At 37.2% G+C, this 15459-nt stretch overlaps 2 protein-coding genes across 11 annotated transcripts in view; one reads left to right on the forward strand and one right to left on the reverse strand.

Annotated features, from left to right (window-relative positions):
* Positions 1–10878, forward strand: part of rock2a (rho-associated, coiled-coil containing protein kinase 2a) — a 73699-nt gene extending 62821 nt beyond the window's left edge. For 2 of the 10 annotated variants that reach the window (XM_077236658.1, XM_077236660.1), the window contains 14 exons: positions 309–412; positions 656–842; positions 935–1028; positions 1400–1494; positions 1603–1794; positions 1885–2053; positions 2386–2456; positions 3304–3392; positions 3525–3603; positions 3735–3990; positions 4778–4991; positions 7236–7490; positions 8051–8160; positions 9617–10878. In XM_077236658.1, coding sequence (XP_077092773.1) covers positions 309–412; positions 656–842; positions 935–1028; positions 1400–1494; positions 1603–1794; positions 1885–2053; positions 2386–2456; positions 3304–3392; positions 3525–3603; positions 3735–3990; positions 4778–4991; positions 7236–7490; positions 8051–8135 — 1890 coding nt within the window. In that variant the 3' untranslated portion in view covers positions 8136–8160; positions 9617–10878. Of the gene's footprint in view, positions 1–308; positions 413–655; positions 843–934; positions 1029–1399; positions 1495–1602; positions 1795–1884; positions 2054–2385; positions 2457–3303; positions 3393–3524; positions 3604–3734; positions 3991–4777; positions 4992–7235; positions 7491–8050; positions 8161–9252 lie in introns of all 10 variants that reach the window. The other 8 variants (XM_077236662.1, XM_077236663.1, XM_077236667.1 and 5 more) reach the window with 5 other exon arrangements.
* Positions 10879–11382: 504 nt separating this feature from the next.
* Positions 11383–14642, reverse strand: slc66a3 (solute carrier family 66 member 3). Its single transcript, XM_077236675.1, has 7 exons — positions 14343–14642; positions 14149–14231; positions 14000–14069; positions 13789–13846; positions 12829–12949; positions 12696–12737; positions 11383–12624 (listed from the first exon to the last, which is right to left on the reverse strand). Exons 1-7 carry the CDS (start codon positions 14624–14626, stop codon positions 12533–12535), a joined length of 750 nt encoding a protein of 249 aa, XP_077092790.1. The 5' UTR covers positions 14627–14642; the 3' UTR covers positions 11383–12532.
* Between the last annotated feature and the right edge of the window lie 817 nt (positions 14643–15459).

Consider the following 15459-nt stretch of genomic DNA (forward strand, 5'->3'; position numbering starts at 1 on the left):
CTTGTAGAAAAAATCGAATACTCGAAGGTCTAACAAGATTGTGTGTGTTTGTGTGTGCGTGCGTGCGTGTGTGTGGTGATTTGTGAGTGTATGGCGATTGTGTGTGGGGTGATCGTTTTGGTCCCCAGGAGTAAAAGAGCTTATAAATCAAATAGGATTATGTTTTTTGAAAATGTACAAATGCAGATAATTTGTCTAAGGGTTATTTAGGGGTTAGGGGATTTAATATACAGTTTGTACAATATAAAAATCATTGTGTCTATGGAAAATTCCCATAAAACATGAAAACCCAACATGCGTGTGTGTAGACGCTGTATAAGACACAGGTGCGGGAGCTGAAGGAAGAGTGTGAGGAGAAAAATAAACTCTATAAAGACATGCAGCAGAATCTACAGGAGTTCCAGGAGGAAAGGTGAGATTTATATCCAATTCCAAGCAGAAAAATCACAGCCTAGTGTACAAAATAACTTTTTAATCCACTGAATTATCAAAAAAATATGCATTACAACATGGTTATACCATATATATAACATTTCTGGGTCAAAATGCCAGAAAACATAACCTTTATCTTTTTTATCACACCGCTAATTTAAAGTCTAAACGTGTATGTTAGTTTCATTTCTATGTACCTTTTTTTCTGTTGTCTCTTTTTCAGGGATTCCCTTGCGGCCCAGTTGGAGATCACACTTACGAAAGCTGACTCCGAGCAACTGGCACGCTCCATTGCGGAGGAGCAGTATTCCGATCTGGAGAAGGAGAAGATCATGAAGGAGCTGGAGATCAAAGAGATGATGGCCAGACACAGACAGGAGCTCGCTGAAAAAGACACCACCATCACCTCTGTGAGTTACACTGCATTTCAGCTATAAGCCATTCACAGAGGTCACATTTAGTTGGGGAACTTGTTGGGTTTAATTGTCCCGTCTCTATACAGTTAGAGGAAGCTAATCGCACATTGACAAATGATGTTGCAAACCTGGCCAATGAGAAGGAAGAGCTCAACAACAAGCTAAAGGAGGCACAAGACTGTAAGTGGGAGAATATGCTGACATCTATGTATATTACATAATAATTTTATAATTATATTTTTTACATAACTTAATTAATTAATTATTAGAAATTTAAATGAGCATTTGCATTTTCAGAGCTGTTCACACAGGAGTAATTTAACATTTCCACAGCTTCAGTTGCATATGTAAGATATTTGTGCACATACCCGTTAATTTATCTCTGATTTTTGAAATCTCAAGCTCTTTTCTACATATTTTTGTACGCCATCTGCATGGAACTTTTTACAGCTTAGAACAAGCATTGACCCTCATCATCCTTAGCAAACTCATGATTGTCAGAGGAAAGCTGTTGGGGATTTCGCTGTAACTTTATATAATTTGATTTTCAGACCTGCAGAATCTGAAGAATGAAGAGCAGTCCATCACTCAAGTGAAACTGGCCCTTGAGAAACAGCTGCAGTCAGAGAGAACTCTCAAAACACAGGTACATGACTGTTTCCTTTGAGCAAGTTAATAAATCAAACTCAATTTGAGTCAGATTTGCTCCGTTACTTATATTTCTCTTTTCTGTTTGCTCTTTTCTATCTATCAGGCGGTGAACAAGCTGGCAGAGATCATGAACAGAAAGGAGGTCAGAGGTGGAAGCAGTCGCCGTGGAAATGATACAGACGTGAGGAGGAAAGAGAAAGAAAACAGGAAGTTGCAGCTGGAGCTTCGTTCTGAGAGGGAGAAACTAAACAGCACCATCATCAAATACCAGAGAGAAATCAACGACATGCAAGCCGTATGACCTCTATTCAGCGTCTGAAGAATGCCACACTGCTCCACAGGCAGCCAGAATACTAGTTTCTTACTCTTCTTTTATTTCCTGCAGCAATTCGCGGACGAGTCTCAGGTCCGTGTCGAGCTGCAGATGGCTCTCGACAGTAAAGACAGTGATATTGAGCAGCTGCGCGGCCTGTTGAACTCTCTCAACGTCCAGTCGCTCGACTCGGCCAGTATGAGCAGCGGCCCAGACATGGACACTGACGAGTCACTACCAGGTACTGTTAAGGTCTTTTTCAAACTTATTTTCATTCTGTTGTCCCTCTCTATTCTTTCATAGCTTTTTCTTTTATTCACATTCCTCTTTTTGTTTTTCTCTACATTGTTCTGTCACCCTCCCTTGTTTCTGCTTAGTTTTACTCCAATATTCAGTTCAACTTTCACCCTTCACTTCATTGCAGAGCCTGAGCCTTAAGGTGACCTGCATTGCATTCAGTGCATGACCTTTGACCTCTTAAGACTTGACTGGTCATCATGGCAGGCTTTTCTCTGGTTTATTTTTATAAAGCTGCTCTGTTGTATTATATATGTCTTCCTCTCTGTTGTACAGAGAGCAGACTGGAGGGCTGGCTGTCTATACCAGTAAGGAACAACACCAAACGCTTTGGCTGGGAAAAGAAGGTAAGTTTTTAGATAAGCAAATAGCTAAGAATGCTATGATGCTAAAAATGCTATTAACAGGGTTCCTAGTTCCTAGGGTTCTAGAGTTGACTGTATTATATACAAAATATAATGCTGAAAAAAATTGTTCTTACATCATCGATGTTAAATATGGTCTGAAAAGTCTGCAGAGAGGTTTGGGAATTTGAATCTGGAAAATGTGCAGGAACCCTGTATTAACATCAACATGACATCAAAACGGTCCAATTAATGAAGTAATCAGTGCTTACATTTTTTCCCCCAGATTATTCAAAACGGATAAAAGTCAAAGAAAATAGAAAATGGGAAAATGAACTACAAAATGTCACGTTATAAACAAAATGAACAAATAATAGTAGAACCAAGATGCAAATGAATTAAACATTTTAACTTATTGCTGTAGTCTTCATTGTATTATCAAATATGATGTCATATATACTATTTCATAATAGATCTAAATTAAATGCTATGACATAAGGGTGGATGTATATGGGAATGTAAATTAGTTTTAATTAAGCTCATTAAATGTGTGGTCAGTGTTCTTATCGTTAACTAAAAGAATAAAAAATTATAGTGAAAACTGAAATAATAGTGAGTGTATAAAATAAACCGTTTTGATTTGAATAATTAACCAATTTCATGTTGTCTGCAACCACATGACGAATACTAATTACTAGGACTAAACCTCAAATGTCTTTGTGAACAAGAGCTAAACCACTAGAGCTGCGGTGCTAGACTTTACAGTTCCATGATACTTCTGCATCTGAAATCCCATCCAACCCCATCATGCAGGATTCAGTGAGTCTTTTGTTTCTTCTCTCTCCTCTAGTATGTTGTGGTGAGCAGCAAGAAGATTCTCTTCTACAACAGCGAGCAGGACAAAGAGCTTTCCAATCCTTACATGGTGTTGGACATAGAGTGAGTCCTTTCACCCTTCAAATCCATTATTTTAAATCAAATAAGCTTGTCCCAGTCTTGTCCTGTATCAGTTTGACTGACGCATGTCCTCTGTCTTCTTTTCTTTATCTTAATTTCTCTGCTATTCTTCAGTAAACTTTTCCATGTGCGTTCGGTAACTCAGACGGACGTTTATCGTGCTGACGCCAAAGAGATCCCCAGAATATTTCAGGTATAATGGCACACCACAGATACCACAGGCAGGGTATCACGGTTTCTTTAAACTTGAATCCTGTTGAAGTTTTATAAGATACGCTACAAGGCATAAGGATGACGGCTATCACTTGTCATTGGTTCCTCCAGATCTTGTATGCTAATGAGGGTGAGAGCAAGAAAGAGCAAGAGGAACCTCTTCCTGGGGACAAATCCAGCTACATTTGCCATAAGGGTCATGAGTTCATCCCCACCCTGTATCACTTTCCCACTAACTGTGAAGCCTGTACCAAACCCCTGTGGAACATGTTCAAACCACCTCCAGCCCTGGAATGCAGACGATGCCACATCAAGTGCCACAAAGACCACATGGACAAGAAAGAAGAAATCGTCGCCCCCTGCAGAGGTGAGAAGAGGCTCTCTTCTTACTACCCTTAATGGTTTTAAGTGAATTTTAAGGAAATTTAGTATTAAAATGTTCAAACTAAAATGACCCATGTACAAAATTGCTGTTTACATATGTTTCTGTATGGTTCCCTGTGTCCTGGAAAACCTGGGAATAATAGTCAATATATAGCTTTTTTTCAGTATTTATTCAAGGAGAAATTATATTTCGAGAGTGCAAACGTACTATGAAATGGTGTAAAAATATATATTTTGTAATTTTTGCCCTTTATTCATCACACATGGCTGGAAAAGTCATAGAGAAAGTGGGAAGTATTAAAAACGTAATACTTTTCAGCAAGGACACATTACATTGATCAACATTTATAATGTTACGAAAGATTTATATTTAAAATTAATTGTTTTCTTTTGAACGCTTTATTCATCAAAGAATCCTGAGAATAAAAATGTATCGTGTTTTCCACAAACATATTAGGCAGTACAAGTGTTTTCAACATTGATAAAAATAAGAAATTATTCTTAAGCAGCAAACCAGCATTTCAGAATGATTTCTGAAGGATCATGTGACGCTGAAAATTCAGCTTTGCCATCACAGGAATAAATGACATTTAATGTCATGACATAAAAATATATTAAAAGGAAAAAAAGTTATTTTAAATTGTAATAATATTTCACAACATTACTGTTTTACTGTAGCCTTGGTGAGCATTTCATAAACATGTTTTTTTTAAACTAATTTGTCCCATTCACATGTTTGACTCTTCTGTTCTTGCTTTCTCCACCCCCAGTGAACTACGACGTGTCTACTGCTAAAAACCTGCTGCTGTTAGCCTTGTCTCAGGAGGACCAGCAGAAGTGGGTTAGTCGGCTCATGAAGAAGATCCCCAAAAAACCTCCAGCACCAGACGCCCCTCACCGCTCCTCTCCCAGAGTTCCTGCTAAAGTACAAAGCAGTCAATCCATGAGGAGACCCAGCCGACAAATACCTTCCGGCAAACCCAGGTGAGGAGTAAGCCTTGACATGCTAATTTTTATGCAAAATTATGGTAATTATGTTGTCTGTGCTCATAATTCTGTGATTCGTGCTGTGTCCAGCTCTATCTTGTGTTTTCATTTGGCAAATGTAGAGTTTATGCTGTGTCTGTTCAAATACATTGTCCAGATTGTTGTTCATCAGTGTCTGTCTCTAGAGTAAGAAGAGTACATAAAGGCCTGGTTTACATTCATGCTTGGTGACCAGATCCTTTCAGACCAGTTTGTTCAAAAATGAAAACTGTCATCATTTACTCAACCTCACGTCATTCCTGGAGATCACAAAAGGAGATGTTTAGCAGAATGCCTATTTATTTCCATTGGTGTTAACACTTTAACTCTAAAAGTTACACTTATTAATTTTTACATGATTATTAATCTTCAATCCGTGACAGATTCTGTGACTGTGAGCTGTGTTTACATGCGGGATAGAAATGGTGGCTAGCAAACAAAAACAATCTCTAGCGTTAATTTTGATCATGGCTTTTACCTTGAAAAGAAAACTAAAAAAACAAAGACTTGTGTGGAGCAACCGGTGGTTTATTGTTGTCTCACTAATTGCGTCATAAAATTTTGCACTCCTAATAGTTTTTGATTTGATGGTTGTCGTAAGAGAAGCCGCAATGCAAGACTGTGCCTCAACTTTTGTCCAAGGTAAAATTTGATCACAATGGTCATTAATCGGCTAATGGTAAACATGTCAAACTAGCGAGCAAAGACTTCACATTTTGGCCCAGGATCGGAGGAATCTCGGAAATTTAAAAAATCTTGCAATTTGCCTCAGACAGCCAAATCGTGGCCAAAATCATACAGTGTGAACCCGGCTTTAAATTATGTATTTTGTTAAAAGCATTTTGTTGTGAATATGACACTTTAAAGATTTTTAATACTTTTTGTCCTTTTGCTTCGATAAAAGTTCAATATAATGTTTATGCAAATAATGCTGTGCATGCGTGTTGCAGACCTTCTCACTGGTGCCAGTGCTATCCAAACAGGTAAGCGCTGCCATTTCTGTTGCGTATGAGAAGCATTAAACGGCTAAAGCCCAATTTATACTTCTGCGTCGATCTTACGCTGTAGCTACGCCGTAGGCTGTGCGTAGCGTGCGTACCCTGACGTGCACCTCTCCAAAAATGTAACAACGCGTCAATTCTACGCGGACGCAAGCGCTGTGATTGGTCTGCTCAAACCGCTTCCTCGGGTTTCACATGCTCCCTCTGCGTGCGTCAACGCGGACAACGACGCAGAAGTATAAATTAAAACCAAAGCGTAGGCTACGGCGTAGAGGCTCCGGCGTAGGTCCGACGCAGAAGTATAAATCAGCCTTTACGCACCAAAAGCGCAACAAAACAGAGCTGCTCGTTTGAACTGTGCCACATGGAACATTTATCAGCTTGGACTAAAAACACGCAGCGTTAGCTTAAAGCGAATGCATTTACCCACTGACCGTCTTAATCAAGCGACCACTAAAGGCCCGATACTCACGACCAATTTCTTTTTCGTTCCTCGTTTAGGGGTAAGACATAGTAGCAATTATATTGTTATCGCACATCTGTCGCCGCCCACACTGCTGAGAGCAACAGTTAGATGAAATGTAAATATGTGCTGTGCGCTTTTTATGACATCATGAGCAAACCAGTTCTCTATATAGATCAGCGGTAGTAACACCAACTGAAACTATGGGATTGTGACAGAAATGTGGGATATTCATATTGAATTTTATTATATTATTAATGTTGACATTAAATGTATTAAAGGAGTAGTGGAATATAATTACAGTATTTTTACTTATAGCAGTTTGTCGTGCATTTGCAGTACACTCAATGTCTTTAGGAGGCTACTTTTTTATTAACAAATACCATAGAAACAGTATAGTTACTTTTTACTATGGTAGTGAGATGCAATGTGGGGTTTTACCTGTGGTTTAACATGATCCAAATACTATGGGCGACCAAATTTTACCCTATAAAACAGCCCTACTTGGACATTTTGTAAAATATCATCTTTTTGTATTGCATGGAAGAAATAAAGTCCTACAAGTGTGGAACAACACGAGAGTGAGTGAATGATGACAATTGTACGTTCATTTTTGTGTGAACTGTACCTTTAACATATTGTTCTGTAAAGTCTGATTCAAAGATGGCCGTGCATAAAATCAATGCAGAAGCTTTGGCACCGGTTACACACTAGAGTGCTACTCTATATGATACACAGGTTTGTGCACAACGTAAAGGAACCAACAGCATGTGCGGAGAAATCTGGCTTCATCTACCACAAGGGTCATGAGTTTATCCCTTTATTCTACCACTTCCCTGCCAACTGTGAGGCCTGTACCAAACCCCTGTGGAACATGTTCAAACCTCCCCTGGCTGTGGAATGCCAGAGATGCCAGATCAAATGCCACAAAGAGCACATGGACAAGAGAGATGAAGGTCTCAGACCCTGTGCTTCAGACCAGTTCAGCACTGGGTGAGAGGAGAACGCGACCGACCTGGAAGTTGGATGGAGAAAGAAATGATTTTTATTGCAGAAAGCGTTAGGATGCTTCAGAAACATCATACAAGAGCATTCATGGTTTGAATTTCGCTGCCTAACTAGCGCAATAACATTTATGGTGGCTAACCGGATGTAAAGCTTGAACAGTTTTACGCTGGGATACTTTTTGTAACTTGGGAGGCAAGGTGACAGCTTGGGCATTAACAAAGCACTTTTTCTCTTTTGCGTCAAACTCAGGTTTTTAATTGTGAATAGTAACATTGAATTTAAAAGCAAAATACTTAAAGTATGCATCAGAAGAATTAAAACTTCTCACACAGAGAATATACATCTTCACCTTTAATGGACATTTAGCATCAAATGCATACAGATGTATAGGTTTCAAAGCTTCAGTAGTCCTTGATCAGTGGTAAAGTGGTTTAGCTCAGTTATAGTTATTATAATGTGCAAAGGTGTAGCTTCACCTTAGCAAACTACCTCAGCGTGGGGAGACTGGTGAAGGCTTGGCTGAATGCTCTCTCCTCCACCTGCAGGCCTCTGGATTTGGAGCTTCAGGACTGGCACTGGGCTCTGGATGACGTGGATGATGTAGATTATGACCACACGTTTAATTTCTGAGGAGCATGTTTAGGGTTGAAACAGGGTAACTGCTTGCATAGGGGCTCTGTTCCAAAACCTTGTAAGCCACCTACGTAGGCTGCATTTAGATTGACATCAAATACACACTAAGGCAATCTTTAAAAACACAAGTGATTTAATGAGATTATAATGCTGTTATAATGTTGTGATACCGAATTTTACTTTTTAATATCAAACAGTTACAAATTAAAAAAACTACCGTTCAAAAGTTTAATGTTTTTGAAAGAATGTATTTATTTATAATATTTTATTATTTTTATAAATATATTTTAAAATGCAATTTATTACTGATGGCAAAGCTGAATTTTCAGAAAACATTTCTCTTCAGAGTCACATGATCCTTCAGAAAGCATTCTAATATGCTGATATGGTGCTCAATAAATAACGTCACTTTTGATCAGTTTTGTGCTTTCTTGGTAAATAAAAGTATTAAAAATTGTACTACCTTCAAACTTTTGAACGGTAGTATATGTAAGGGACAATGTACATCCAGAAGGTTGTTATCTCAGAATAAATTTAACAAACATAGATATTGGATGGCGTGATTGGCCAATCAGAATCAATTATTCCACAGTGCCGAGTAATAAGTCTAAAATAGTCCATCAAGTAAACATCATAAATGTAAATATCATTAATAAATCTCATCAATAAAAAGTTCAATCAAATTAAAAATTGACTATATTTATAGTGCATTTGTATTTTTATGATCTTAAGAGTATCATGCCATTAATGAAGTGCTACACTAAACTCTAGGCTGAACACTAGGTTTTGGAACAGTCAGTGAGTGCAATGGGATTTGTTTGGTTTTGAAGCAAATTTAAGCATGTGAGTGTGTTCATTTTAATTGGTGCGAAAGATTTGGGCAAGATGGGATATGGAGAATTTTCCATAACCTAACAGACATTTCTGTACCAATTCCTCTGCTCATAAACACCCTCTCCACACTCCAAACCCACAGGAAGGCACTCTTGAATACAAAGCTGAATAGTTTCTCCAATCCTTTCCCATTTACTACTGAAGGAGAGGAGGTTTGTTCAGAGAATTGGTATTTGGCCTGCTTGTGTTTCTTATTTGACCTTTGACCCTCTTGCCCTAGTCCCCCTCGACTGGACGCTCCAAAGATGAGGCGAGAAGACTCCTCCAACAGCATTCTGAACAAATGAGTCCATTGGCTTACCGTGTTTACAAACTAGAAGACATTTCAACTGTACTGTAAAAGGAAAATGAGAGAATGTGCAAAACAGTATTTTTATTTTTAGGTCTTTGTTCCCTTTTGCAATAAAAGTTTGCAAGTGTTGTGTGTGTTTGCAGGTGTATTAATCTGCTTCTCTTGAGCATGATGGCATGTACGCTGTGGTGCTTTTTTTATTATTACCGAAGGATTTTTCTTTCCTCTTTGGTTAAAATGTAGTGAAACTAACTTTCTCTTTCTTTCTCTTTCTTTCTCCCTCTTTCTCTAGTTAACCTTATATTGGGAATCGGGTGCTGCTACATGGTGATTTGGGGTTCTTCCTGTCACTTCAACAAAATACCTTTGTCGTTACTTTTCACACATTTTGGCAAATCCCAAAAAAGTGAGAGATGCACAAATGTTGATGAAGGCTTTGCTGGGTGATATGGCTTTTATTTTCTGGGCATGCGGTTGCTTCGACTTCAAGAGCACAACAGATCTACACAGAACTGAAGGGTCAGCGTCACACCAAACTTCTTATTCATTCAAGGCCAGAGTTGACCTGAACGCTAAGACTGAACCGGCCAGAGAATGTGGACGACAGCTGGTTCTGACCGTAGTCTTTTTTTTTTACCTTTTTTTTTATGGCTGAATATAGACGGTAGTGCAACACGCCACATAAACGGCTAGAAAACACCACTACATATGTTTCTCATTCCTTCATAAATGCAAGTGCAACTCTGGTGTTTCTTCTTGTAGTGTTTTTATCTTTATTTACCCCCACGGTGCGATCATACCCTCTTTGATCATGGATGTATCCCATAATGCTCTCCTGGACACCTGTGCGGCTCACTCCCTAGAATGAGTTGACTAATCTGAGGAGGAACCTTTATTAATGGGTGTGATTAACAGTGACCAACATCTAGATGTGAGCTGTGCATGTGGGCAGGAGTTTCTCAAACGTTTCCAGATTTGAAATTGATCTGCAGTCTGTTTTGGGCGTGTCATCTTATGAATTTGGTAATCGGCTGTTAAGTTAAAATTTTGGTTTTCATGCTACGACTTGAGACTAAAACTGATTCACCTTGCAAGCACATAACTGAAATGTTCATAAAACGGTGGAATGTCTAAAAACCATGTTTAAATTTACTAGAGAAGTTGTTTTTTTTGTGATTTGAAGTGGTGCGTTTGTTTTTTGTGTATCTTCACCTTAGCAAACAGTGTGTATCTATGGGTGTGCTGTGAATGCATATCCGTGTTCTTTTACACGTTATATATATATATATGAATATACAGCGTATATTTGACCTGCCATCTTACCAGTTGGTTTGCTATTTATACAGGTCTGGGCACTTTTTTTATTTTAAAGCGTTGCCTCCAGATTTGCATGTTTTATATTGATGTACTGTTTGACCATAAAATGAAAAGCATATGTAGCCGTGTTGTTTGGAGACCTTGTATAACATTTGCTTATTTTTGTAAACAAAAGTAGTCAGTTAAATAGGTATATAGCTGTGAATGTAGTAAAAGGAAGTAAAGTTTTAATATAAACAATGTGGTCATTCCTTTCTGTCTGCTTATCACACACACACACACACACGTAGTGTTTCCATGTTTTATGGGGACTTTCCATAGACAATGATTTTTATACTGTACAAACTGTATATTCTATTCCCTTACACTAACCCTACCCCTAAACCTACCCATCACAGAAAACTTCTGCATTTTATTTTTACATTTTCAAAAAACATCACTTAGTATGATTTATAAGTTGTTTTCCTCATGGGGACCAAAAAATGTCCCCACACGAACAAGGATTTCAGATATTGTCATCCTTATGGGGACATTTTGTCCCCATAAGGTAGGGTTTACCAGGCCACACACACACACATTATTTCTATTATATTTAACACAAATATGTCATCTGTCCTGATGATAGTTATTGCATACACAAAATAGTCCTATAAAATTGTTAAAGAATATTTTGGATTAAAATACAAAGAATGGTTCTGAAAATTGTTAAAATATATATATTATATAATTAAACAAAATACATTTCCACATAAAAGGAATGTTTTATTTATAAAATACAAAAGATCTATTAAAGTACTTGGGAAAGAGACAGGTTTCATCAATAATATTATAAAGTTAACATCAGTAATATGTAAAAGGTGTCCAGTTCAGAAGACCCTGCCTTCATTTTATCAGCATATGATACAGCTCAATACAAAACATTGCATATTTCGGCATATGTAAACATCATCCCTGTATGAACTACAGTAAACAAACAGTCTGATCAGCAACCTGATATCATTAATCAATTTTAACACTTCTTTAGCTGAAAATTGGTCCAAAACTATTTGCCTTTCTGAGAAGAAAAAGACAATTACTAAACTACTACCTTAAGACCATAACAGTATATCTGAACATGTACAAAATCAGGAACTTGAACAACAGTTCAGGGAAGAAACCTCACTGGAAATAGAAGTATTAAAAATGGAAGAATCAGGGGAGGGTATTAGGAACGTATGCACGGTTTCATAACACTATTTGGTCAGACTTCCGGTGTGACAAATGTAATTCTTTAATTTGGTTTCCACAACATTCACATCCGAGATTCAGTATAAGCAATTATACTGAAAAGAAAATGACTCTACCCCGGCCACATCTCAAAACAAACTAGATTTGCATGTCCTGAAGAAAATACCAGTGCTTGCAAGGCAGAAAAAATAGAAGTGTAGAACGGTTTAAGCTGAACAGAAGAATCAAAAGTGTCAAGGCGGCAAAAAAAGACTAAATAGATGCAAGGAAGACAAGACCAATCACAGTTCCAATAGATTTATGAAAAAAGATATTGCAATTCAAAATGAAAATATTGTCATCTAGAATTGGATATATATTCAAAATGTAATAATTTTTAAGTACTAAATTTACAAAAATAGATTAGCACACCTTAGATTCAAATTCTCTACAAGTATGAATGGTGCCTTGCAAGCACGAATTAAATCAAATGAAAAGCATTTTGATAAAAGTTTTTTAGTTGTGGTACATACTTACCCAGTCAGTAAATCTCAACATCCTTTGCATTGCCATATAGAAAGTGCTACATCCAATAGCAACTGACCTGAATCCAGTTCATCTCTTCAAAAATCTTCCAACCCCACACATAGAGAATACATTGTGTGCAACAAAAAAGTGCGAAGTCTTAATCCTGTTTTATAGCCTGGGGTTTGTAGTAGATGACTGTAACTGTGACCCACATGTTCAAAACGGTCATGACGATAAACCGAACGAGGACTGCAGATGAAAGAGAGGAAAGGTAAAGATGACATCTTAACTAAACAATCAACACTTGATTTCTTACTGACCTTGTGTGTCTGCCGTGGTGATGACGGTGGTAAGGATCCGCGCTGGCAAAGAGCAAACACTCAATATCAACATGACAGACTGGAGAAGTGCTTCATTTCTGTGTGTGTGTGTGTGTGTGTGTGTGTCACTTACCCATGCATGTGTATGTGGCCAGACCCCAGGTGAGAGTGCTGACCTGCCCAGAGTCCTTTGAGCGCCACATACACTGAAGCTGTGCCAGTTTACTGCCGGCACTGATGAATGTGCACAGACTCTGAGAGAGCGGCAAAAAACAAAACTCTTGTGTTGTGTTGTTTTTTTAAATAAATAATGCCATTCAAAAGTTTGGGGACAATTGATCAAAAGTGACAGTAAAGACATTTATATTGTTTCTATTTCAAATAAGTGCTGTTCTTTTGACATTTTTATTCATCAAAGAATTCTGAAATGTATAACGGTTTCCCAAAAAACATTAGGCAGCGCAACTGTTTTCAACATTAATAATAATAATAAATGTTTCTTGGGCATCAAATTGCCATATTAAAATGATTTCTGAGGGGATCATGTGAGACTGAAGACTGTTGAAAATTCAGCTTTGTCATCATCACAGGAATATTGTTTTAAAATATATTCAAATAGAAAAAAAATATTTTAACAGTTATTTTATTTGAATAATATTTCACAATATATGTTTAAGTTATGTTTATGTTTAATATATATGTTTAAGTCTCTGTGAAATTAAGAAATCCTACTGACCCCAAACTTGTATAGAATTATCATACAATTTTATACTGAGAAGTGTAGAATTTCTGTGCCACTAAATGCAATTTCTCTCTCTCTCTCTCTCTCTCTCTCTCTCTCTCTCTCTCTCTCTCTCTCTCTCTCTTTACTTTTATTTAATTATTTATTTTTTGCATGACTGGACCGGACAACATTGGCTCAACCAATGGTACTAATTTATGGGAGTAATTTATTCAATTCTGTTTAATACATTAACGATGCAAAAAGACTCTTTTCCTTTAATCTCAACCAACCTATTATGTTCAAATTAAGATCAAGTGTAAATTTGACACTAATGCAAATTCATATGAAGCAGTAATTGCATGTTCTCACCATGGCCAGATCAATCACCCACTTTTGCATTGTAAGAAGCTGCCATCCACCCACAAACCTGATTCTTGCAGTTAAGGACATGGAAAACTATATACATTAAATATTTTAAATCCGGCAGGTTTTGAATGTTATTGGGACATAATTTTTTTGAAATATTTCACTCTGTGTCCAGAAAAATAGCATAACCTGACAACATGAGCTTGAAGGATACAGTGCTGCGTATATGAGGCTGTGCTTCAGATTTCTGTTGTAGTGCAGGATCAACAGGAGCACAATGACATCTGTGGACACACAAGCTCGAACATAAGCACTTAGAACCCGAAGTCCCACTTGTGAATAAGCATCAGAATGTCGTCTCACCTTGTGCAATGAGGATGGGATACTCCAGGTATGTGAGGGGTGGGTAGTCATAGTACATCTGATAGGACATGAACACTAGAAACCTAAACACACACAGAGATAAAGACTTTAGCTCATTCTGGATGTCTGCGTCCAGCCTTTCATGCATCAGCCCTTAAAAGATTCATTCAATCTACTTTCAGTGAAGTTCTTACCCGACCAGCTCCAGTAGAAGACTATTCAAACTGACTCCAGCGCTCGATCTGGCCCGCATCAGCACGAATATCTGCGGAAACTTCAGCACCATACACACGAACAGAGTGCTGAAGTTGGCAAAATTCAGAGTCAAGTTACCGTCCATCTCTGTAAACTTATGGTCCTTTAATTCCCCTCTATTATCCGCTTCTGAGATTCTGGCCTTTCTTTTACTGTCTATGTGATTCTGGCACGAAGCGTATCCAGCTGTTAGTATCTGAATCAACGGCACTTCCGCACACATCAGCGCGCGAGTTTTGTCCCTCCACAGCGCCCGTAGCTCACAGCTTCAGCTTGTTCTTGAGAGTTATGGTGATGCGATGATTGATTGCGCTTACCTTCAATTTAACTGAATAGTATAGTGACACATATTCCTTTATTAAAAAAAGAATAAAAATTATTAGGAATTACCATTTAAAAGTTACAAATACATAACCAAACATGATAATAAACTCTATAATTTTTAGACTGTTATGTTTTGCAGATATTTAAATTGATCTACTCACTATTTTCCCTGGTAGTGTAAAGGTCTAAGGAGAGTGCAAAAAAAATGTAAAAATAAATTAATAATAAATATACATTAAATATACATTATATATATATATTATATATAAAATGTATTTCAATTAATTACAACGGTTTCCAACATTGATAATAAATCAGCATATTAATGATTTCTGAAGGATCATGCACTGAAGACTGGAGTAATGATGCTGTAAATTTAGCTTTGCATCACAGAGATAAATTATATTTTACAGTATATTAAAATAGAAAACCATTATTTTAAATTGTAATAATATATCACAATGTTAATGTTTTTTTCTGTATTTTTAATCAAATAAATGCAGGCTCGATGAGCATAAGAGTCTTCTTTCAAAACCATTAAAAAATAGTAATGTTTCCAAACTTTTGACCGTTACTACTTTAAGTTTGAAAGGGGAATAATTCTTAGATTCAAATGTGAACATTGAGAAAGTTATTAATTTACCTTATTTACCGGTAGTTTAAAAAATATATATTTTTTAATGTCATTTTTGTTACACTTGTCTTTGGTTACGTTGTGTTGTAGGTGTTTTT

This window comes from Siphateles boraxobius, unplaced genomic scaffold, assembly GCF_051911475.1.
Source record: "Siphateles boraxobius isolate OS27281-9 unplaced genomic scaffold, OSU_SipBor_1 20, whole genome shotgun sequence".
NCBI lineage: Eukaryota > Metazoa > Chordata > Actinopteri > Cypriniformes > Leuciscidae > Siphateles > Siphateles boraxobius.